Raw genomic sequence first — 26,667 nt, forward strand, 5'->3', positions numbered from 1 at the left:
TGCTTCCGCTACGTGAACGATTCTAAAATGGCTATATTTCACAAAGTAGCAAGAAACCCGTAGTTAAAGCTCTATCCTTAAATGGATTTTCTAACATTTACATAGGAAAAAAAACATCTAACTCATTTTAACTTATTCGGACCCAAGATCCCAAAAGAAAAATGGTTGTATAAATTCGCATGCACAAAAGTAAACACTGTTTTCTGCTTGAACACTCTCCAGGTCCAGGAGATGCTGTGAATATAAATAAAAATATATCCATAATTTGCGTAACAAAAAAGTTCCGCAAGTTCTGAACTTTTAGATGACCCAGAATATCCCAAAATTACATCACATTGATTACCATGTTCGAGTCGAAGCCCACAAAATATCATAGCTATAGCCATGACGAAACTATCATAATAAGGTGCCGTTCATAAATTATGATCACTTTAATGAAAACGGGTTCATCCTAATTCTAGGTTGTAACAGATTTATCTATAATGCAGAATTTATAGATAAGCGATTTCGATATAAGATTTTCAAAAAACTATCAATGCGCCACATGGGAGACCCATTATTCTATTCATGTCTTGACAAAATGCATGCTAAATAGCATGCTATTTACATTTTTTTCTGGATTCGTTATTTGTGGTAATTTATGAACAAATATTGAAATTATGCTTTTAAATGATGAAAAATCGCATTTTATTCAAATAGCTCAGAAACTAATTTGCGGACGAGTTTTCACGTGGAATGCATAGTCCACATCTTGAAGTGACACCCAAGTTATTTATCTTTGCCAGATCTTGCCGTATAGATTAACTTTTCTTCTGAAGAAAAACATATGAAATAGAAAAAAATAGTAATTTTTAAGTGGTCATCACCTGAACCATAAAATTTATAATTTGACCATAAACATGAACAAAATGGAGACATACAACTATAATATACTCATTCTGTACTAATAATAGCTTGTTGATAACATTTATGTTGTGTAAAAAACAGATTTTCCATAAATGCCACAAATAATGTATACATTATTTTAGATAAAATCCAATTCAATACCTCATTTTTGAGCCCTAATTATATTTTTTTACAAAATTTTGGGTCACTTCTGAAATAGTCACAGTATGCAGAATACTGTTCGGCAGTTCGGCCACATTGAGAGTTGACGTAAAGTCAATGTCAACTTCTCTCCACGAACAGCCTGGTGGTGTCGGCAGCTGGTTATCTGGCTAAGAATAACATTACGGATTGCCTGTTCCAGTGGTAAAAGTCCACCATACAGGTGACCCCTAATTTTCGGTGTGATGCGGCTTTATGCTTACCGTGCCTACGAATGAATGGTTAGGGGGGTCTAATAAGAACCTAACCGCAAACGGAGCCTGTGAAGCACCAGGGCTTCACAGTATTTTAGCCCTCGCTGCGCTAACCGGAGCTATGGCGTAGTTGACTTTTTACTTCTCCGAGATAATCGGCTACTCTTATTCAACTTCATCATGAGGTTAAATAAAAGTAGGGTTATAAATATGTGTTTTAATTAGTGTTCAACGAATTGTCACCTATATGGATTCGCATTATGCGTTTTATACAATGTGCTTTGTGTATGTTACCTATATGGATTCGCATTATGCTTTTTTTTCACAGTGTACTCTGTGTCTCGTCCTTGACGTTTGGCTTCGGCTACTCTTGTTCAATCTCAACGTGAGGTTAAATAAGAGTGGGGTTATGAATAAGTGTTTCACTTAGTTTTCAACAAATTGTCACCTATATGGATTCGCATTATGCGTTTTTCACAGTGTACTCTGTGTCTCGTCTTTGACGTTCGGCTTTGGCTACTCTTGTTCATCCTCAACGTGAGTGTGGGGTTATGAATATGTGTTTTATTTAGTTTTTCAACAAACTTCACCCTATATGGATTCAAATCATGCATTTTTTTTACAATGTACTTTGTGTTTGTCACCTATATGGATTCGCATTATGCGCTTTTCACAGTGTACTCTGTGTTTCGTCTTTGACGTTCGGCTTCAGCTACTCTTGTTTAATCTCAACTTGCGGTTGAATAAGGGTGGGATTATGAATATGTTTTTTTCACTTAGTTTTTTCCAACAAATTTTCACCTATATGGATTCGCATTATGCGTTTTTTTTACAATATACTTTGTGTATGTTACCTTTATGGATACCTTTATGCGTTTTTCACAGTGTACTCTGTGTCTAGTCCTTGACGTTCGGCTTCGGCTACTCTTGTTCAATCTCAACGTGAGGTTAAATAAGAGTGGGGTTATGGATACGTGTTTTACTTAGTTTTTCAACAAACTTCCACCTATATGGATTCGCATTATGCATTTTTTTTACAATGTACTTTGTGATTGTTACCTATATGGATTCGCATTATGCGTTTTTCACAGTGCACTCTGTGTTTCGTCTTTGACGTTCGTCCATTGTTACATCCTCTGTGTTTTTGTGACCTCTCTTTAGTCCCTAGCTGAATGCGTGTGAGTCTACATAATTGGCTTCCCTATAAATGGTTCCATTCTCCTTTCCAACTTCACTTCCTCTTCCTTTCCCCTTTTCACTTCCTTTTCCGTCAGGTAAATGATGAGGAAGGCCAGTGAAGGCGATGGCACAAATCTCCCAAATTGAGGGGAACGTACCTCCTGAGCCGACGTTCTGATACCTGATAGGTTCTTATGCAGAACTGTATTAAAATCTGCCATCCGCTGGTTGGGTGTAGATAAAATTCAATTCAATACCTCATTTTTGAACCCTAATTGTATTTTTTTACAAAATTTTGGGTCACTTCTGAAATAGTCACAGTATGCGGAATCTTTTTAAGTATCTAAAATAAATATAAGAATGTATAAATGATGATTTTTTTTTGGGTTTTGTCCACGAATTTGTTCTAGTTACTCTTCTGTGCACCGATAGAAACTGGTGGGTGGCTTACATTGACCTCTCTTGAGCCTCTTCCTATCATGTACTTCGTCTTCGACGTGTTGATGACTAGTCCAATCCATTTAGCTTCGCTTTTCAGTCTGATGTAGGCCCCCTCCATCCTCTCAAAGTTACGTGCCATGATATCAATGTCGTCGGCGAAACCAAATAACTGGATGGACTTCGTGAAAATCGTACCACTTGTGTCAATCCCTGCCCTTCGTATTACTTCCTCCAAAGCGATGTTAAATAACAGACACGAAAGACCATCACCTTGCCGTAAACCTCTGCGCGTTTCGAAGGGACTCGAGAATGCCCCTGAAACTCGAACTACGGACATCACCCGATCCATCGTCGCCTTGACCAACCGTATCAGTTTAATCCGGAAATCCGTTTTCGTGCATTAGCTCCTATAGCTGGTCCCGATCGATTGTATCATATGCGGCTTTGAAGTCGATATTCGCGGCATTTCTGCAATACCTGACGTACGGTGAACACCTGGTCTGTGGTAGAGCGTTCACCCATAAATCCCGCCTGGTACTGCCCCACGAAATCTCTTGCAATTGGTGTTTGTCGGCGGCGTTCAGCAATCTGATTGCGCGGTAGTTGCTACAATCCAGCTTATATCGCCTTTTTTGTAGATGGGGCACACGACACCTTCCATCCACTCCTGCGGCAGAACCTCATCCTTCCAAACCTTGGTAATTACCCAGTGCATCGCTCTACCCACTGCCTCATCACCGGGTTTAAACAGTTCTCCTGGTAGTCAAACGTATCCGTAGAGTTACTGTGATGTACAATAAACTATTTTTGAACTGCCTTGGACGTTCTGGGCCATCCAAACATTCCTTGAGTTTAGGACTTGGAATCTACAGCTGCAAGAAAATCGTTTTTCAGTACTGAAAGGTTTAATGTGCATTCAATTATATCCATTACACCTCCTGGGAGGACAAAGGATATCGTAGGATAGTTTTGAAATATTCTGGGCAATCCAAACTGTCCTTGAGTTCGGGACTTGAGATCTACAGCTGCTTAGGGGCTTTTTTCGGTACGCTAAGCTTCAATATCCATTCAATTATAAATATTACACCCCTCGGTTGGTCAACGGTTATGGTAATATTCGTTCAATTATATCCATTACACGTGAGATAATTTTAAGATATTTTGCGCAGTCCAAACTATCCTTGAGTTCGAGACTTTAGATCTACAGCTGCTTAGAAGCTCTTTTCGGTACTCAAAGCATCAATATTCGTTCAATTATACCTATTACACCTCCCAGAAGGTCCACGGATATGGTAAGATAATTATGAGATATTCTGGGCAATCCAAACTGTCCTTGAGTTCGGGATTTGAGATCTTCGATACTCAAAGCTAGCTTAAATGAGCATTCAATTATATCCATTACGACTCCTGGGAGGACAAAGGATATCGTAGGATAGTTATGAGATACTCTGGGCAATCCATCATACCCTTGAGTTCGGGACATGAGATCTACAGCTGCTTAGAAGCTCTATTCAGTACTCAAAGCTTCAATTTTCGTTCAATTATATCCATTGCACCTCCCGGGATGTCCACGGATACGGCACGATAGTTATGAGATATTCTGGGCAATCCAAACTGTCATTGACTTCGAGACTTGAGATCTACAGCTGCTTAGAAGCTAATCAAAGCTTCAATATCCGTTCAATTATATCCATTACACCTCCCGGGAGGTCAACGGATACCGTAAGATAATTTTAGTTATGATAGTTATGTGATTTTCTGGGCAATCCAAAATGTCATTGAGTTCGGGACCTGATATCTACATTATTCAAAGCTTCAATATGAATTCCATTATATCCATTACACTTCCCGGGAGGTCAACGGATATCGTAAAATAGTTTTGAGATATTCTGGACAATCCAAACTGTCTTTGAGCTGCAAAACAAGCTTTTGAAATGTTGGTGCTAGTATATTCAACTGTAATCATCACATACATATAGTAACTTTGAACTGCGGTAAGACGCGCGGCTACAAAGCAAGACCATGCTGAGGGTGGCTGGGTTCGTTTCCCGGTGCCGGTCTAGGCAATTTTCGGATCGGAAATTGTCTCCACTTCCCTGGGCATAAATGTATCATCGTGTTAGCCTCATGATATACGAATGCAAAAATGGTAACATGGCTTAGAAACCTCGCAGTTAATAACTGTGGAAGTGCTTAATGAACACTAAGCTGCGAGGCGGCTCAGTCCCAGTGTGGGGATGTAATGCCAATAAGAAGAAGAAGAAAAACTTTGAAAAAATTAGAAATGTTGGTGCCGATATATTGGAGCTTTGAGTGACGGAAACCCAAAGTAACCATTAGCACTATATTTTGCCTTTTCTGCAATATAAAGCTATATAAGTCAGGTTCTATAAGACAGTATAAAGCATGTTTACACTGTGACAGCGTTATAGTCGAACGTACAGATTTTTTAAATGCTTACGGTTAGCTGGAAAATGTACTGATGTGCCTGTAGATCGCTTGTTCTGAACTCAAAGACGGTTTTGATGACCAAGGATATCCCAAAACCATCTAATCTGTCCCTTGATCTTCAGGAATATATTATGGATATGGATGAATACATATCCAAACTTGAAGCGACGAAAAAGCTAGAGTGGTGACTGTAGATTGCAAGTGCTGAACTCAAGGACGGTTTAGATAACCCAGGATGTCCTAAAACCAACTTACCATGTCTACTGGAATATGTTATGGACATGCTTGAACACATATCCAAGTTTCTAGTGACGAGAAAAGCTAGTGTCGTAGCTGTAGATTGCAATTTCGGAACTCAAGGACAGTTTGGATGACCCAGGATATCCCAAAACCATCTAACCATGTCTCCTGATCTTCATGAATATGTTATGGATATGGTTGAATACATATCCAAGCTTGGAGCGACGAAAAAAGTTAGAGTGGTGGTTGTAGATCGCAAGTTCCGAAATCAAGAACGGTTTGGATGATCCGGGATATCCCAAAACCATCTTACCATGTCTCATGGTCTTCTGGAGTATATTATGGACATGGTTGAATACATATCCAAGCTTCTAGTGGCGAAAAAATCTAGTGTCGTGGCTGTAGATCGCAAGTTCTGAACTCAAGGACAGTTTGGATGACCCAGGATATCCCAAAACCATCTGACCATGTCTTTTGATCTCTAGAAATATGTTATGGATATGGTTGAATACATATCCAAGCTTAGAGTGACAAAATAGCTCGCGTTGTAACTGTAGATCGCAAGTCCCGGACTCAAGGATAGTTTAGATGATCTAGTACATTCCGAAAAAATATGTTTCAACTTGTTTTGTAATTTCTCCATTATTAATCACGAAAACAAATGGAACATATCGAATTTGCTGCGTAATACCGCTTAGAAAAATTTGGGCCTGATATATGATCCAACTGTCCTGAAAAAGGAAACCGTCTTGATAAAGGAAACCTCAACTAATTTTCATTTATATAGAAAAATTGCTGTAACTAGCGCTTTAGTTCCGTAACTAGTGGAATTCAAACAACGAACTGTAAATCACAGTTGTATTCAACGCATTTTGAAATGAATATTGACAAACTACGTAATAATCGAATCCAAATTACTAAAATGATCGGAACCATCCTTCTTGAGTTCATAGTAACTATGCGCAGACTCAAGCAGTATTCGTCACATATTTTCTTTGCACTTAGTAGGTATACGCTCTTTTACTTTTGATACTTATATACAATTTGGTGCTTACACTAAACATAAAATTTTATTTGGCAACTTTTGATGAACCTATGTATATTTTCATGGATAATTTTGTAAATATGAACTACTGAGCTACACTACTTTTTTTGTGGATGATGTAATAAGGCCTTAACCACTAACAAAACACAATGTCATTACATATGTGGGCTATTTCTTGAATGGTGCTTTAGGTCCTCCGTAAGCAACAGCTTGATCGTGCGGCATCGGATAGTGCGGTGGGTAGTGTCCTGGTGGATAGTGCCCTGGTGGATAATGGCCGGGTGGATAGTGTGGAGGTTGTGGATCGATTGGCGGCGGCATCAGATGTGGTGGTGGATAGTGGCCCGGTGGGTGAACTCCTCCCGGCGGGTGGTGCACTCCGATTGGCTGGTGCGGATAGTTCGGGTTCATATCCGGAGGAAACACTGTGCTCGATATGGGACCCTCGTGTGGGTTGTGCGGTAGGGGTGTGCCGTGACCCGTCGGTGGAATGTAGTGCGGCGGAAAGTGCGACATCTTACTCAGGCGACGATTATTAACTTACTGAACTGAACAAGGCGTGCCGCAGCACAGGTATTGTTCCATTTATAGATATAATCAATAACGATAACGGAAATCTTATCGGCTGGGCTTACCAAGCTCGGATGAACTCATTTTAGGGGGTTCCAGCTTTGTTTACTGCGAAAAATAGACGCACAGACTGATAAATGCCGACGAATGATAAAACAATAAGATAAGCGAACGTGTTCGTGAGTAAGTGCCCGCCGGTAGCCAGAAATTCAACACCTCACCCGAGAATCCGGAACCGGGTAGTAATCCTCAAGGAAATTGATATTAATTTGCTGTTTAAATTTTCCGACACGCATTAATTACTTCAAGAAGCAACATTCCCACCCTATGTCTTCCGCTGGCGCAACAGCCAACTTCAAGAATCCAGAAATCGTCGTAAATATTTATCACCTTTAGATGAAGGAACTTACCGACAAACCATCGCCACTGATGGCCATCGTTAGGTCATTCATAGGCCAGCCTTCCTTTTAGCCGGGAAAATTCTCGTACGGATCCACCATCGACCAAGGCGACAAGGGCTTATTTCCGGCAAAACCGTATAGTTAATGAACGAGATTTATCTTTCCTTGCCGGCGTGTGCGGCGGTTGGCAAATGTTTCCCAAACCTTGGCACCTCCACCGTCAGTACATTAGCTGGTTGGTTGCAGTGCAGTACATACAATAGGCTGCACTCGGCGTCTGAGAATCTGGAATACGGATGACTGCATGTGCAAAGTGGCAGCCTCCTCGTTTGATTACAATGCGAGTGGAATGCCTGGCACTGGGCAACGAGAGCCATCCAACGCAGTACATATTATACTGTGCCCGGGGCCAATGATCCAGTGTGGTCCAGCGTAGAAACGATAGTGGCCAATGGCACGCGATTAAATCTTTGGGATTTTGTGGTTTGTGACTTTGGCAATGCTGGGCAAAGGCTTTTTGAGAGTAATGCTTCTTTATGAAGCATGTAATCATCCGAAGATGTGTTGTGGGATGTGCACTTTGCTTTCGCACCTTTGCTAGTTCGGTATGAGGAAGTAACTGGATGGGCAATGTCTCCCAAGGAATAACATATCTTTAATAATGAACCAGTTTATTTATCATTGACTTCATGATCATGAATCATAAATTAATTTAATACTATTTCATGCTGTCATCGTTTATTATTCAAATAAATTGTTTTTTTGTGCATTCGCACATGTACGAATACAATCATTTTATAGAATACGACGGAGTAAAAGAATTGAGATTTTAAAGTCAAGTGGTTTTAGATAAGTGTTCTCCATCTCTGTCGAATGTTTTGACAAGATCTATTTTTACAGGAATTCATCTTTTAACTTTGAAATTCTTTAGTCGGAAATCATATTCTCCATTACCCTCTGATTCCCAAGACCGCCATTAGACGCTATTTTGTTTTTTTTTGCAAATTTTAATTGTTCAGAATTTGAAAAGTTTTTGATTTTATTCAATAATATAAACGTCATTGCATGATTAAGAGTGGTTGGAAAATAAATTTCAAAATTCTACAAATTTATAAAAAATATTGAAAATGCAGTATTTTTTTATTTCTCAGTGTTTTTATTTAAATGCATTTAAAGAGTAAAATATTTTAGTTTCAAATTCCAATAAAATATTAAGTAACTTTTTACACGGAAAATTAAAAATAAGCTCTGAAATTTAAAAAAATCAAATATGTACATATTTCAGCATTAGAAGGTAATTTTCAAAATTTTAATGTATTGAAAAATCAAAAAAGTTGAAAAAAAACGGATTTTTTTTTTAATTATTGTCAAATGAGCGGAAGTTCATAAAGTGAATGCAAACGTGATCAATCATTATTGGCCAGTATCAGAAGTCAGCTTTGGTACAATTGGATTATCAGAACCCAATTCCGGATGTTCCATGAACTTAGTTTCCCATGATAATGTCCTCTTTTAAATTGGTATACCCAATCTTGCAACACATCTAACTTCATGATTTTGATGGACAATCTCAAAAGATGAGAGATTTTGGACACATTGGTTACATCCAGAAGTGGTCCCAGGAACCTAATTCCCTTAGGGAAGTGGACAAATGCGATGAAAACTTCACGATTTTGAAAAAGTCCAACAGATGAATTTTTTAAAGGTTTTGACACATTGGCCCCGACCAAAAGTGTTCCCGGGAGCATGTTTTTCTCAAGAAAGGGGACAAATTTCTATTGCCACTGAAACCCATCTTGCGAAATATCAAATTGGGTTCTGAAGCTAATAAAAATTCGTCCAATTTCTCTTACGGAACCAAGTTCCTGGGTACACTTCTAGACGTGACCAATGTATCCAAAAACACTCCGAAACATTTCGGAACTAATCTAATCCGAAAGATTTCGGAACTAACCGAAATCTGTCTACTTCCCTGAGAGAACCAGGTACACTGTAATACTTCCGAACGTGTTCAATGTGTCTAAAAACTCCTAAAAATCAATCCAAAATCATAGAATTTTATATTTTGCAAAGTGGATATCGGAGCTAATCCAAATTCATCTACTATCCTATAAAGAACACGGCTTCCGGAAATACTTCCGGTATTGATCAATGTGTCTAAAAATTCTTAAACTTTGTCTTTCAAAATCTTTAAAGTTCTATTTAGCTTTCATAATTTCTTTTTCAACTTTCAACTTTCAAAATCATAAAGTCTGATATGTCGCAAGATGGCGCAGGAGAACATGGATAGAAACAAATTATTATTCGTTTGGCATTAAAATACCTAAGCCTAATTTTTGATATTTTACCTCTTATGCAAGCCAGGTTCATACCAATTGCTGTTATCAAGGTCGTCACTGCTGCACGGGTAACTGACTGAAGTGCCAACCTCGTTGTGATCTTGGATGGATTCAAGCAGGGTGACTTTCAAATTTATTGTTCAACATTGCACTCGATGGCGCGATTAGGAGATCTCTAGAGTATTAACCAAAACAGGGAGAGTAAACAGCTTCTTATTTTAAAGCACGCATTTGTATTGAATAAGGGAAATAAGTAGAAGATTCCTTCTTTTGAAAAGTGAATTTACCCGAAACAAGCAAAATTATTTAATATTTTCTTCTTGCTATGCACGCGTTTGCCCGGGATAAGGCTATAACATATGATTCCTTCTTTGTATGTATTGGCTACTATGTATTAGAAATTGTGGATCTGGATGTGGATTTGTAATTCATTGAAAATTTGCGAAAGAATTCTTGGTGGAATTTCCGAAGAAATCTTTAGAGGAATTCACATAGAAAGAATTTCGGGAATTTCCTCAGGAGTTTCTTCGAAAATTCCTTTTGGAAATCGCTCGGAAATTCCTGAAAAAAATTCCAGCGGAATGGTATGAAATTTCCTATGGAATACCTGGAAGAATTTCTGAAAGTATTGCTAAAGGAATTCCTGAAGGAAATTCGGGAGGGGTTTCTAAAAGAGTTCTTGGATAAATTATCAAAATAATTCATTAAGGATTTTTTGGAGGAATTTCTAGATTATTTTCGGAGAATTATTGGAGAAATTCATTTGCCTAAATTCATGAAATAGTACCTGAATGATTACTGAAAAGATTTCCGAAGTAACTCCTGAAGTAAATTCCCAAGGAATTCGCGAAAGTATCCGAAGAAGTATGATGATGGATCGACTGCAATCCAGATATTCTTGTTTTTTTGGCAAGTCTTAATTCTAGATTCAAAACAGGGTTTTGTTTTACAACTGTCCGAATTTTCGAAGAACTTCCTTCAGATATTCCTGAAGGAATTCTTGAAAAACTCTGAAAACTTCCTCCTGACATACATTTGGAAATTCCTCCAGGAATTTCTTCTAAAATTTATCCAGAAAATTCTCCAGAAATTTCTTTGGGAGCTCCTTCAGGAATAACTTATAAAATTTCCCCTGTTGGAATTCCCTGGGCTTTGGATTATAATTCTCCACAAATATTGATATATTCTAGGAGAATTGTAATCTGTGCTGGTAGGAGTCTACGAACTGGGGTTGGAATCTATTTGAATACACATGAAGAAAGTGGTGTAGATTATGGGAATTGAATTGTAAGTTCGTATACTCCTATTCGGTTTCCTCAATGACCGACAGGGTGCGTGCTACATGTCGCGGATAGAAGCTAAGGGAGGTGTGGTATAATTCGACTGAATTTATTGAATAAAGAGCCTTTTAATAGTCAGTCAATTGTGCTTAGCCTCCTATTGTGTTGTAACTGAATAATGTCAAAATAGATAATCGATACAGACATCTCCTTTCACAACAATCTATAATTCATTTGAATGTATTCAACATTGGCTCCGTAGCTTAATGTCCTATGCGACATAGTTTTGAAGATACTATTTAGCTGATCCAAGTCTAGCATCCTGTACTAGAGAGTTACTTTAGAAAAGACTTCTCATAATTTTATCGTAGTCAACGTTTATGTTAAAAATAAGTTATAAAATGGAGTGCTCATTATTTCCTGCTAGATCAGTTACAAGACAACGTGGACCACATTGAGGAAAAATTATTCAATAAATCGATATTATCGTCGAAAGGCCCAGCTATGCTGTAACCAAATTAATCACTTATTATATAAATCTCTAACTGAAATTAGAAAAAAAACAAGCTACTTAATTAAATCCGACTGATATTAAATATAACACTACACTAATTTGAGAATCCCATTTAAAAGAACCTCATAAATAATAAAATGACATTTACTAATATCCATTCTTTTCATTATTTTCCTCACTATCTAACCCGATCTCAACTATAATAAATTATGATGGAGCTTCGAAATTAAGAGGACTTCGAGCCAACACCAAATGCAGCATGATCCTACTAATATCGTCAGGAATCGGAAGAATCTGAAATCTGGTAAACACTTATTAAAGCTAATAAGTGGTAAGTAGATAGAAAGAATACATACATGGTAAGTGGAAATCAAATAACTTATAAATTTATCATATTTTTATTCCATTGCGTAAATGTATATATCATATGTGTTTACTTTGTAAATGATAACCGTACTTTGTTTATATATATGCACATTCGTGAAAAACGTATATATGTTTCTGTGAGTGTGTGCATATTATATCAAAATAATAACCTAAAAATTGATTTAGGAAATAGGTGGAAAATTATGCTGAAGTGTTGTTTAGGATGGTTACTGAGAAGTGCAAAATATAGTTGATGTAAAAATTGATGTAGCGGTGTTGGCAGTCATGGGTGAAGTGAATTAAGTGAATCGACTCATCATTAAACACACGACTGTAATATATGTTCAACAAAATCGTAAGCAGTGACTTATATACTTATTAATACTATGTTTGCACTACGGCCTGAATAACATGTTATTCAAATTATCGGCAAAAGAAAGCTCATCAAGATAGCCGAATAACATGTTACAAGGCCCTAGTGTGAACATAGTATAAGTCGTGACGTGAATTTGGAAAGGTTGAACGGAATTATGAACAAAGATGGTGCCGACGATTTAGTAATTTGGTTTTGACCGTTTGGTGATTTTTCGGTGACTCGTTTCTGAGGCTGGTTTCCTGCTTAAGGGAGTTGAGATAGTGGAGAAGTTGTGAATGTGGAGAAAGAACGATACGGTGATAGTGACCGCAATAATTTTCGGTGATCATGATGACTAAGTTAACATTAACGTAATGATAGTATATATGATGCGTGATTTCATTGCTTATACTGAGTGAAATGATTCGTAGTGGCAGAAAAACTTATATACTTTTGTAAAGGTAAAAAAGAAGAAGAAAAGAGTGATGTTGATATTAGTGATGGTAGTTTGACAATACTAAGTGCTTATAATGATGGAGGTGGGCTGTTATACAAATCCTTGTTTTCATCAACACGGCCCATAACAGTGACCACATGAGCAACATCGCTTAGGAACGTCTGTGTGATGATGAAAAACGGGAGGCTCATAGAAGCCAATATGGGCGGGGTACAGTGTAGATTAATAGCAAGGGACAGCTGCCATTGTAACCACCACAAAAAAAAAAAAAAAAATTTCCCCTGTTGGAATTCTTTAGTAAAACATCCCGAAAGGCCTTTGTAAATTTCTCCCGAAATTCCAATGTAAAATTCCTGCAGAAATTTATTCCAGAAATCTTATTGAAAAAAATCTTTCGGGAAATTATGGAAGAATTAAATAGGAAATTCATGGGGAATTTTCAGTGGCGTTTCTAACGGAAATTTCTAAGGATTTCCTAAAGAAATTTCGTAAGGAATTTAAAAAAAAAATCTCCATATTCACAAAATAATTTCCAAAAATTTTGAAGGAAGGATTCATAAAGGAAATTCTAAAAGATTCTTTTAAGAGATTCCCGAAGAAAATTTCGTAGGAAAAAAGCTTCATATGTGTAAAGGAATTTCTACAAGAATTGCTTGATAAAGTTCGGAGGAAAGACCGAAGGAATACCTAAAAAAAATTCGAAAAAATATCCTGAAGAAATTCCTGAGTAAAATTTCGCAGAAATGACAAAAGCTTAAAACAATTTCCGTAGGTGTTATAATGGGTACTGAAAAAAATCTAGAAGAAGGATCCTTCAAAATTGTCTTATAATTCTTTCTTTAAATTTTCGAAGTAATATTATGAGGAATTTCTGGATTCGTATCCGAAGTAATTTCCGGAAGATTTTTAGAAGAAATCATAAGAAATACTAAATTCTTGAAGGAATACCCAAAAAAAATCTTGCAGGAATTAAAGAATGTCGGAAATTTCTTCAGAATTTAATTTGAAAATTCCGTTCGGAAATTCCTTTACGGATTCTTGTAGAAAATCCTGTGCCAATTCCTTTGAGAATTCCTCTGGAAAATCCTTCGGGAATTCCTTCCGAAACAACTGCGGAAATAATAGCGCGTTTAACGAATATCTTCAAAAATAGTTTTAGGAGAAGTCTTTGAGGAATTTTTTCAGGAATTCCTTGGAAAGTCCAAATTATTTTCGCAAATACCTTCAGAAAATCCCTCGGAAATGTTTCTAGAGATTCCTTTGAGAATTCCTTTACGAATACCTTCAAGAATTACGTTCAAAATTCTTTCAGATATTCATTCGGTAAATCCTCTGGGAATTCTTTTGTATATTCCATTGGAAATTTGTTTTGAATTCCTTCGGAAAACGACAACTCACAAATTTCTTAAAGAATACTTACGGAAATTGTTTCAAGAAAACCTTACAAAATTTGTTGGCATTGAATTATTTATTATTATTTATATAATTTTTTTAATTAATTGCATCAGCAATTATTTCAGGATTTCGTAAAATAAATCTTCCAGTAATTCCACATGAAATCCCTTCGGAACTTTAGGAAGAAATTCCTCTCATATCTTCAGAATTTCACCTAGGAATTCTTGCGAAAATTCCTGCAGGAATGCCTTTGGACATGTTTAAGCAAAATTTCCTGAATAATTTCTGAAGCAATTCCAGAAGGAATTTTTTATGGTTTCACTAAAAGCAAAAGGGATTCGTGAAGAAATATCCGGAAGAGTTTATTTACGAAGGACTCTTCAGAGGATATTCCGAATGAATCCCTGTAGGAATGGTAATAAGAGTTAAGGTACGCCGAGGCAAGTTGAAACGGTTTTTCAAGATTGAAATTGGAATCACCCTGTGATAAATTTTGAATCCTGTTGCAGTGTGCAATAGTTTGAACCAAAGATTACACATAAAAAATAAGAAACATAACCAAAATGAAAAATTATCTATATAGATACACAAGCTTTTATTTTATTTTATGCACATTGATTACCCAGCATAAACTACTTGATTTTTTGAAGAGGGGGCTGGGGAAGTAAAAGGAAGAGTCTACGAAATGTTCATGTTTATTTTTTTATTTTTTTAGAGCAAGTGCACACTACGAGGAAAAGTAGTTAAAGAATCTCAAAAGTAGACCATGCAGTTTAAACATGATCTGAAGTTCTGTTGTGAAATAGTTCTGAAATGTGTGTGTGTGTGTGTGTGTGTTAATATTAATATAAGATAAATAAATCAGTTTTATACTCATCCTCGCCATGGTGAGAAGTCGTCTAATTAAAATTAATATCACGATGGAAAATGGGTCCTGCCCGTACGCGAACAATCCCTTTTCATTCTTTTCTTTAGTAGAGATTGTAGGCATTATTGAATAAAGAAGGGAGGAACTGACATTTTTTTTTAAATCTATTTTCAGAAATAAGGGACTGTTTATAAATGCAAGTATTGTTGTATTGAACAACGCAAAACGATTTACTTTGACATGTCTTTGTGCAAAATAATTATGAAGTCGCTGTCAAAGGCGACTTCTTATAGATTATCCGGAGACGAGCCAGCCTCGGGCTGAAAGTCTCCTTAATAAAGACACAAAAAAAAAACATTTGCCAACAAAAAAAAATCGATTTCGAAAATTTTTCTAAGCCTCCAAAATTTTCCCAGTAATTTTCTTTGAAAAAAAAAATTTCCGGGATAACACCAGATTTCAACAAACAAAAACAATTTTCGAGGTTACACCAGATCTCGACGTTTCATCCATTTCTAAGACATTTCGCATTAAAAATAAAAATTCGATTGGGGTAATTTTCGTGTTTCAAAAAAGTCAAACTTTGACCGCTTTTTTCAAACACGAAGTCCGATTGTGCTAAAATTTTCTTTTTTCGAGTAGATGAAACTTTTGGGCATTACCCCTTTTTAAAATTTGAAAAGTCGATTTTCATTGGCACCCTAATATACAGTGAGAATAGTTTTCGAATCCCAAGAAGGCTATTCAAATGGTGACCTATGCATCATTGTTTTCTCGGCCAATTACGACAAAGAAACAACAGAAGAAGCAACAAAGAAATATACAGTCAAGAAAACTAACTAGCTAACTAACTAGCTTTCCAGATGTATTCACATACATTGAATTCTGGTATAAAATATAATTTTAAATCAGTTTTTTCATCGACTTTTCATGAGTATTAAGCTTATTTATCATTGAATGATTAACTAAAAATTGAAGAAAAAACCAATACAAGAAAAAATGAGACTTGTTTCATTGGCACGTTAAAAAGTGTGTAATGAATTTAGCCAAGAGCGAAAATTCAACAATTGCAGGGGGGTGCTTTGAAAAGCTGCAATCCTACGGAAAGAAGGTGCGTTTGGAGGAGCAGTTTGTTGAAAAAATAAATCGGACCATTCGGTCATTTTCGGTTGAAATTACAGCTTCCACTTACCCCGCATTTCAACTTGCCCCCGTAACGTCGGGTAGACACACCTTTGCGTTGTGTCTTACGGTGTGAGATCTACCACGGTCACATTGTCAGCTACAAGCAAGTTCTGACCCAACGAATACCTTCTCCAATATACAACTCCGTGGTACTTATGAGAGTGTCGCTGAGTCGGGATCTCTTATTACGTAAGTACTACATCAACACTTCCTTTTCCCTCCCAAGTTACGGTAAAGATGGACATGACCAGGAGTAGTAATCCTCATGCTTTTGTGGTTTTTAATCGCTCAAATTATTAGAAACGGCTCTTGGAACAATAAGTAGTAATGCTCGAGCACGACAGCATTGATATCCTGATTTAGTTTTTTTAGATTTGCCTTTGATACAAGACCAAACAATATGTCTCAATAATCGAATAGAGGTACTAAAAGTGACCTGGCAAGTTGAATCCTGATGTGTTGAGGAGTACAATGCCGCAGCAAAAGTAGAGAGTGCAAGGCGTTATAGACTTTACTGGAAACTGCGTTTGTCTGTTTTGTCCAATTCAAATATGAATCCACCAGAAGGCCAAGATTTTTAACCACATTAGAATACGTGATGAAATCGTTTCCAACTTTAATTGGAGGAACATAAGGTAAGGTTGCACGTTTAGTGTGAACAATTATAGCTTGTGTTTTTTTTTATTTTCACGATTTTTCAGATATTTTGAACACCTGAGTTTATCCGACAAATGATTTCAGATGCGGTGCTGACAATCATCTGCATATAGGTGAAATTGAAATAAACTCAATGGTTAGTCGTTTATAAACATCGAGAAGAGTAATAGACCGAGTATTAAGCCTTGTAGTACCTCATTTTGGACTGCAAAAATTTCGGATTGATGATTATTGTAGTCAACATACTGCAACCGATTGGAAAGATAGAATAGAATTAAACTTGAGGAGAAATGGTCTTAGTGGAAATTATGTTTTAACTTCTCACACAATCGTCGGATTCTATTAACAATCAACAAAGAGTAAGGATAGTGTTAATTTTTTTATCTAGTGCTTCCCTTATGTCATTTTCAATATTAATCGGTGCATTCACTGTACCTTCCGATACACCGATTGGAAAGCACATAACTGGTTATTTCGGGTTAAATATTTATTCATTTGTTTACTGAAGTACTGACTCAAAAACTTAAGAAAGAGCGCGAAGGATGCTAATTGGACGATAATCTTTTTCGATACATGGATTATCAATCCTTTTATTGGAATAACTTTGGCAATTTTCCAATCGACAGGAAATTTGGATGATGTAATGCAGTACATAATTAAAAATATCCGTAATGTACGTAAGAGTGAAACCTAGAGACATTTTTAAAACATGGAAAAAGTCGTTTCGTAGATAATCTTAAAAAAAATAGTCAAACCTGTACTCTACCATCAAACAACCAACTACCGAATGAGGAAGTAACGATAACAGAGTTTTTCTCCATACCGATAATCCAGTACAAAAAATGATCCCCAGATATCGCCAATCTATCTGAATCTAAACTAACCTAAGTAGCAACTAACTTATTATGCGCCTATTATGCGGATTTATCGTCCCGTGTCGATGGACAATGATTAACCCGAAGAAGTTTTTCTTCGATACTCTACCAGCAGTCTGCAGTCTACTATTTTCTTATTTATGAATACGTAGAGGAATGAATAGGCACTCAGTAAGTTAGTCGGTGGACGTTTGCATTGCCTTGCCACACACTGCGCATATTATGCATGAAAACCCGGACCCGAACAGTTAAAAATTCGATCATTAGGTAAGCAGGAGCTGCACAGCAGCAACAGCAAAAATGAAGGAAAACGAAAGTGCATTCTCTTTTATTACTCCGTATTGCAGTAACTCTCTCCTTGGTGCACGTCGAATTGTAGGCAGGCATTAAGCGCGGTGCACACGCTGCAATAACGTACCGGGCGACTCCGCTGGCCGTCGTCGTCGTCGCCGTCATCGTCGTTGTCCCAGCGGAAAGATGCGAGATTGCAACTCTCACCTCAACCGTCAGCTACGGCATATATTGCTTTGGTTATTATGCCATCACTTTAAATTCTGTTTCTGAGACATGTTCAGTAGTAAATCTGTGAGCTTTCAAAATAACGTAGTGGTTCAATTGAATTCAATTTATGCACAGTGAGAACCATATTGCATTACATTTTAAATTGATTTCATTTAAACTTCTTTTAGCTAACCCCAATTTAGTCTATCTAACTTAGCTTGTGAAGCTGACATGTGACAGTACTTATTTTTTGGGGAACAGACTTCAACCTCGTACGAATTTGTGCTTGAACACGCTTCGACGATACGGTGTCCAATGATTAGCTAAATTTTCTAACGAGACCGAAGGCACAGAGTAGAAGCCAAGCGAGATCAAACGCGAATTTGAAAAAGCATCACACTTTGACAGGTGCTGCCTGCCTGCTACAGATTGTATCCGCGTTGAACATCGCCTGGCTGCCGCCGTGTAACAGCAGCGCCCGCAAAGAGCTAGAGGTTAACTACAGACAGGGTTAGGATTACCGAGGAGAGTACTGTTAATACCGTCAAAAGGGCTCTGACAGATTGGCCACGGCCATTAATTTGCGGCCGGCTCGGAGCTGTCCCCACGGATGATGGATTCGTGTGGTTTTATGAGATGTGGTTAAGGTTTTTGTTGGTCTAGGGTTAATATTTTTATTGAATGGGTTTTTATAGACACGAATGAAATGGTTGGTAATGTGGTTGCGGCTAACCACTTGTGACGGGCTTCGGATTAATTGGAATGATAAAGAGCCCACGGGGGCGCTGAGCTGGAACAATGCACATAAGAAGTTATAACGACTGTCGGATGATGGCTGTGGGGGTTGCACCTCTGAAGCTGCAGCCAGCACGTGCCAGCTGTTAGCGTGGTGACCGACTATTCTGAACGCCGGTATTCGACAGGAGCTACGAATTAGTCTAGATGGAGGTGTAACAACTGACGTGATGAAGTAATGCCGCCTTGAGGGTAATAAGACGCGATCAACGGGTTACGTGGTTGAGTTTGAAAGTGTGGGACTGATAAATTACATACATAACAGGAATGCATTGTTTAATAGAAGTTTTTGCTATTGTTGGAGCAGTTGTTTACTGTGATTCAGTGACACTTGGCACTGTCATGTTACATCGTTTTGAAGTACTTTCTCATAGTTTAAAACATGTATAAAATATACCCTTCACAGTTGTCAATTCACCGTCTGCATAAATATTTCGGAACTAGAAAAAGGCATGTCCTTTCTTGGGAAATCATTTTTATAAAATATTATGAAACTTTTATTCTGAAACTAGAGTAAATTATCCCATCATGATAAATGTAATAACATCAATTGAAAAAGGAAATTTGAAATTTTAAGCGAACGAAAAAAACAGATCTCTTTATGCTGATGAACAGACTGCATCATTCCCACTACGACGCTAACCATGACAGCTTGAGTACTACTGTGCTAATTTTGTTTTTGTGGATTTTATGGGACAATAGTTAGAACCAAGAAGCGTCATTTCGTGTTGTGCTCTTCGAATGCTACATCAATTGCTAGTTTTAATTGATCGCAGATGTCTAAATATTTTTCCAAATTTTCATTCGTATTGTCTAACTTGTAAGTTTTATGTAATTTTTGTTTGCGATTCTTTATTTTTTTTTATCTGCCTATTGTACCAAATTTTATATTTTGAATTTCCGCTCCGTCGTTTTCTTCTTTTTGAAAACTCGTTAATAATAATATCAAAAATGATGGTAGGGATGATCCATAAAGTACGTCACGTGGCGATTTTCAACCCCCCTTCGCACGATTTTCGCAACAAACCTGTAAACATTTTGTATGGACCGTCACGCTGCTTCGAACCCCGTCCCCCCTAGAGGCGTGACGTACTTTGGCCCCTTATAGAAGCCATCAACGGAAGATTCAATATTACCTTCATTCTCTAAAATTTGCTTCCAGTTAAATCTACTTGGCTTGTGTTGTCATAGTTTGCTTTATGGTATTCAAGGACTTCTTCGAAGTCACAGTCGCTGGGTTTTTGATACTCATGAACGAACAAAGAGTATTCGATTGCCGTGTGGAATGTTTCGTTTCGTTTCGGATTCAATGATTCAGAGTCACTGAAATCTTCTTGAATATTCGTTAGTAGGAGATCAAGGTAACAGATCTGTTGATTTTTAATGTTAAGTCCTAGGCTAGCAGTTTCCCCCCTGATAATAATAAAACAAAACCTGCCAAAGCCGTCATTTCCCCTACTTTGACTTCAGGTGGAAGTTACCATAAAATTTCTTCTGCTCTTTTTAAAAAGCTTTCATAAGATGATCATTGCGGATGTTCCGATGGAAAATTTACAGAGAAGAAAACATGGGGTTCTCCTGCAACGTTAGATTTCACCCAAACATGTCCACCAAAGTTTTTATATTTTTGGTAGTAATTTATTTCTGAATCAAAATTGGTAGAGATTGCGATTAGAACTCCAACGCTAGACTTTTTTTAGATTCTGATAAATCGCGGTCGTCCCTGAATACATTAAAGCTGCTTCTAAAAGTTCCTCACTATTCACGCTTTCATCCCAGCTGGTTTCAGTTTCCAAAAAAAAACGAGAAGGACGAGCTTAGAATGTTATTTCAGTCGCATTCTGTTTTGATGAAGAACTTGATGGAAGTACGTTAGTTGTTAAAATATTTACCCCGTCGGTCGATAAGATAGTGCCAAATAAGGGGTCCTTACTTGCGAAAATTTCCGGGGGAAGGAGAGTGGTATCTCGTTGTGCTCTCCCGTAGTTGCTGTAGGCGATGTGGCCGCTCGCTGGACAGGTATTGGCGATATGACTGTAGATCAGCTGCAGCTTCAGCTGCTCCAATTCTGTATTCCTGACTTGGCTGAATATTTGATGTAGATGTTCTGGTGCCGTCGGCAGTCCTTCAGATAGAAGGAGCATCCTGCTGCTCGTTGGAGCCATTCTCTCGACGCATACATTAGCAAACTGATCCTTCATGTATGCCAAAAACAACCGGACAGCCTTCATAATCCTCTGGTCACGTAGTCTGGCTTTAAGGAAACGGCCGTCACCTTCGGTTGATTGCTGAGTCAGATGGGTGGTATCATCGGATCTAACTCAAATTGGCTGTCAGGATTCGGTAGTTGTATTTCCTGTTGTTGTTGATAATGTTGTTGTTGTTGATGATTTTGTTCTTGTTGTTATTTTTGCTGGTGCTGTAGTTGAAGGCTTTGCAGATTTTCAATATTTGGTGCATTCTGTTGGCAGGAGATAGGTGGAGGTGTGGGTTTAGTTTTTTTGCCGGGTTTATCGTTTCACCTTTTTTGAAATTGATGAACGATTTTGCAGCATGAGCACAGAGAGCTACAATTGCCATTACGAGTAGCTGTTTGACTGTAGGTTTGTTGTTATTGTTGTTGTTGTTTTTGCTGTTCTGGGAAGTTGTGACGTTGTTTTTGCTTCTGATGGGGATTGTTGGTGGTGCTTTTTGTTTATGATGTCTTTTACTATGAGTCCCTTTTTCAGTCATCGGATTATTGGTGAAGGTGTTTCTGGAAATTTCATGCTCGGTATTCTTCCAATTTTTTTTCCAGTCAGGGCTACATTTTTTACCTGGCAGAAAGCATTTCCAACCAGCTTCATTTAGATGTTTAACACAACTTCCCTTGACTTGTACTACGGCACTTAGTTTCACCTCGTTGCTCAATTTAGAGAATTCGGCTCGGCGTTCAGCAAACAGGTCCATGATAGCATTATTGATCTATTCTGCGACTGAAAACCAGCCACATAAACATAATAAGCACGTATTTATTGTTTTGTATTTATTCATTCTTTCGTAGTATTTTATTCGTATTTATTATTCATTTATTCAGATTAAGGCCGAAGTAGCCTGTGCGGTATATAAGAGTCTTCTCCATTCGGTTCGGTCCATGGCTACACGTCGCCAACCACGCAGTCTACGGAGGGTCCGCAAGTCATCTTTCTCCTGATCGATCCACCTTCCCCGCTGCGCACCTCGCCTTCTTGTGCCCGTCGGTTCGTTGTCGAGAACCATTTTCACCGGGTTATTGTCCGACATTCTAGCTACGTGCCCGGCCCACCGCAGTCGTCCGATTTTCGCGGGGTGAACGATGGATGGTTCTCCCAACAGCTGATGCAATTCGTGGTTCATTCGCCTCCTCCACGTACCGTCCGCCATCTGCACCCCACCATAGATGGTACGCAGCACTTTCCTTTCGAAAACTCCAAGTGCGCGTTGGTCCTCCACGAGCATCGTCCAGGTTTCGTGTCCGTAAAGGACTACCGGTCTAATGAGCGTTTTGTAGATTGTCATTTTGGTACGGCGGCGAACTCTATTCGATCTTGCGGAGTCCACAGTACGTACGATTTCCAGCCACTATGCGTCTCCGAATTTCTCTGCTGGTATCATTTTCGATAAACTATTAATTTCGACTGTAGTCGACTGTTGTCCTAACAAGATTGAATAACAGTGTTTTGATTTTGTCAAGACTGAAAAGCCATCTCCGAATTAGGTATCATTTTCGGCAGTCACCAGTGAGCCCAAGTACACAAATTCTTCTATCACCTCGATTTCGTCACCACCAATGCGAACTCACAGTGGGTGGTTCACATTGTCTTCTCTTGAACCTCTTCCAATCATGTACTTTGTCTTCGACGTGTTAATGACTAGTCCGATCCGCTTGGCTTCCCTCTTCAGTCTGATGTAGGCCATCTTCTCAAAGTTACGTGCCATAATATCTATGTCGTCGGCGAAACCAAATAGCTGGACGGACTTATTGAAAATTGTACCACTCGTGTTAATCCCTGCTCTTCGTATTACCCCTTCCAAAGCGATGTTGAATAGCAGACACGAAAGACCATCACCTTGCCGTAACCCTCGGCGCGTTTCGAAGAGACTCGAGAATGCCCCTGAAACTCGAAATACGCACATCACCCGATCCATCGTCGCTTTGATCAACCATGTCAGTTTATCCGGAAATCCGTGTTCGTGCATTAACTGCCATCGATTGTATCATATGCGGCTTTGAAGTCGATGAATAGATGATGTGTGGGCACGTTGTATTCGCGGCATTTCTGCAGTACTTGGTGGATGGCGAACACCTATTTTATTCTTATACAGGGTTTGAGTCCAAATGAGAATGAGAAAATCTCTCACTTGTCATGTCTGTAGGGGAGAACGGTCCAAAATGCATCCTAGGGTGGTCCAAAAATCACTTTTTCAATTTTTTTGATGGGCCGCCCTCTTATTCGGTTCTATCCAAATCGGTTAACGTTTGGGCGGTGCTCAACTTGTTGGAAGTTTATGTGCAAAAATGTATGCAGAAACATCCCAAAATATTTTTTTTGCAGTTGGACGACACAATTTACGATCAAGAACCATAATACTCATTCATTCAGTTCTTGTAGAATAAAATACAGAATGTTATGCTGAAAACCGCGGGAAGATTATAGTTTATTAGGCAAAGATATTATCATTTTACTGGAGTGTTGTCGGGGTGAATTTATTTCTTTTCAAAGGTAAAAGAAACGAAATTTGCTCAAACCCTACTTCAGGGAAATGCTTATAACTTAGCCGGGCAAACTCTAATCTTCTCGCGGTTTTCTGCATAACATTCTGTATTTAATTCTACAAGAACTGAATGAATATTATGGTACTTGATCATAAATTGTGCCGTCCAACTGCAAATCACAGTTTTTGGATGTTTCTGCATACATTTTTCCATATAAACTTCTAACGAGTTTAGCACCGGCCAAACGTTGACCGATTTGGCTGAAATTTTGTCCAGAGCATCAGGGCATCAAATAAAACCGAATAAAAGGGGGGGCCATAAAAAAAATTTAAAAAAGTTTTTCCCATACTAATTTGAGCCACCCTAATGCACCCCTTAAGCTTTTTCGATGTTTTCGCCCATATTAACAAAAAATACGCAACCATTTCAACGTATAGGTGCAAAATTTACAAACCTAGCTACATTTCACAATGATCCCCTATTAAAAACAATAAGGTATTCATGACTTTCTAACGCATTTAAAAAATGTTTTAAAAATAGGCCTGGGGCAAAACGCCCGAATGATGGTCTAAAATGACTCAATTGCATGCGAAATGATGGTAGACGCATGGTTGTTTGTTTTTTCTTAATGGATTGAACTACAATCTTACGGATGTGGTGGAAGAATAGGAAATCGTTAAATTTGAGTGAATATGAAGGGATTTTCCTATTTTTTTTTCCAATGGAGCTCAATGATGGTAATTATGAATTGTAATGGTAATATTCGTTCAAAAATGTAATACAACAGATTATATGAGTGAGGCCATTTTGCCCCAGGGGTGCATTTTGGACCGTTCTCCTCTATACACTCTCGATAGTTAGCATACCGTAAAAGACGTTTTTCGGTAGCTGTTACGATAATGAACTGATTCGGGGGCTTCAACCCATGATAAATTTCTTTTAATAAGCCCCAATTGCGGGGGCACCGGTTCTATTGATGCATTTACACTTGTTTTACACAGCTGTGCGGAAAAAATATGGTCCCCCCAACATGAAATGAGCGAGAAAAACGCGTTTTATCAAATCCCCTCGGTGGGGGCCGCCTACCCAATCATTTTTTTTTTCAACTTGTATACAAGTGCGATAGTTTTGTTTTCATGGCTTGTTATGATTCGAAGAGGTTTTTGCCTCTCTTTTATCGTTGTTCGTTATCTATCGAGAGCGATTTTTGCAAACCCTGTTCGTATATATTTAATATTCATATAAAATATAATTTAAATATTCATATTTATATTTCACCATTATTGAGTAACCATATTTAACAAATCTATGACGAAGAGTCGAAGGTAGAACTAACGAAAGGTCGAGAGGACGAAAGATCGAAAGGGACAGAAGGTCGGAAGAAAAAAAAAGACATAAAGTTCGATCAAGTACAATTTTCAAAGTAAGTAATTAATATGAAACAATATTATTCTGTTAGAGATAAAAAAGATCGTTGATTTGTGAAATGAATAAACCAGATTGATTTTAGAATGACAGAGTGCTTTTAAGTGGAATTCTCGATTGAAAATTGGCCCAATCCGCCATTGTGGTCCGGAGTTATTAAAAAAGAAACATTGTTTCTTCGCTTAGTAAAAAAAAATCAAAATCGATTTTTTTTTGCGAAAACTGCTGCAATGCATTCAAATGAACCCAAATAAAGGTGAATTGATGGAAATAGCTGAATCTATCTCCTTAAAGTGCAATTTTGACCTCTCCTATGTGCTTTTATTGTAACTCTTATGTGTTTTCTTGTTTCATAATACACGAGAAAGGCACCATCACCGCTAGGTGGATTATTCTGGGTTTTTTAGATTTATTTTTGAAGGGCTATTTCATTCCACTCACCCCTAATGATAAAATCCTGAAATTTCGCCAAATATTTGTTTCTATATAGACAAAGAAACATTGGTAGTTTTAAGTCAGTCAGATCGGAATCATTGATACAAATATGTTCGCAATTTTCAAGAAACAAACCCAAAAAGTAATGCTGGAGAACATTTAAATTGTATTGGTTGGTTTGTTGTTTTATAAATACGGTTGGTAAAAAATATTCCCTTTTGAAGATGTTTTTTTTTTCGAGAGATTGCATTTTCTACGAAAGTATACAACTTTATAACCTTATAACCACTTGGCATAAAGCGCCAATCAAGCAGTGAAATCATGCAAAATTTGAACAGAATCGGACAGTCATCGCCAAAGTATTGCGTTTTCGATTTTTTACATTATTTTTGAAGGACTGTTTTATCCCACTTTCCCTTCATGTAAATATCTGAAAATTTGAAAAATGTCTCCTTATACATATATGAACAAATCCTGAAAATTTCAGACAAATCGGAGAACATCGATACAAGATAAGGTCGCACTTCTCGCGAATTGGCTCGTAGATATTTGCATGAATCGCTTTGCTATACTTCGTCCCAACCGTTTGAATATTTTTCTTCCATCTCTGTCGCATTAGCGCAATTCAATTCGGGGTCCATAAATCGCGTGCCTATACGGTTGTTTGTTGTTGCTTTTCAATCTGACCAGCTGGAGGCTTGACATACGACCAGCTTGCCGTTCGTTTCGACTGATCGCTTTTGTTGGCAGCTTGACGCAAGAAAAGAAAACGGAAAGTGAAATAAAAACCAAAAAAACTTCAGCTACTTGCGCGCATCGCTTAGCGACTCCGGTAATGTGGCTGCCGCTCTTCAAGG

At 37.9% G+C, this 26,667-nt stretch overlaps 1 protein-coding gene across 1 annotated transcript; it reads right to left on the reverse strand.

The window, feature by feature from the left end:
• Window positions 1-6,409: 6,409 nt before the first annotated feature.
• Window positions 6,410-7,221, reverse strand: LOC134209071 (uncharacterized). Its single transcript, XM_062685054.1, has one exon. It carries the CDS (start codon window positions 7,171-7,173, stop codon window positions 6,826-6,828), a length of 348 nt encoding a protein of 115 aa, XP_062541038.1. The 5' UTR covers window positions 7,174-7,221; the 3' UTR covers window positions 6,410-6,825.
• Between the last annotated feature and the right edge of the window lie 19,446 nt (window positions 7,222-26,667).

Source organism: Armigeres subalbatus, chromosome 1 (genome assembly GCF_024139115.2).
Source record: "Armigeres subalbatus isolate Guangzhou_Male chromosome 1, GZ_Asu_2, whole genome shotgun sequence".
Classification (NCBI taxonomy): Eukaryota; Metazoa; Arthropoda; class Insecta; order Diptera; family Culicidae; genus Armigeres; species Armigeres subalbatus.

Bases quoted from the DNA above. Each gene is read 5' to 3' on its own strand.
- LOC134209071 (XM_062685054.1), bottom strand. From the start codon at position 7,173: ATGTCGCACTTTCCGCCGCACTACATTCCACCGACGGGTCACGGCACA.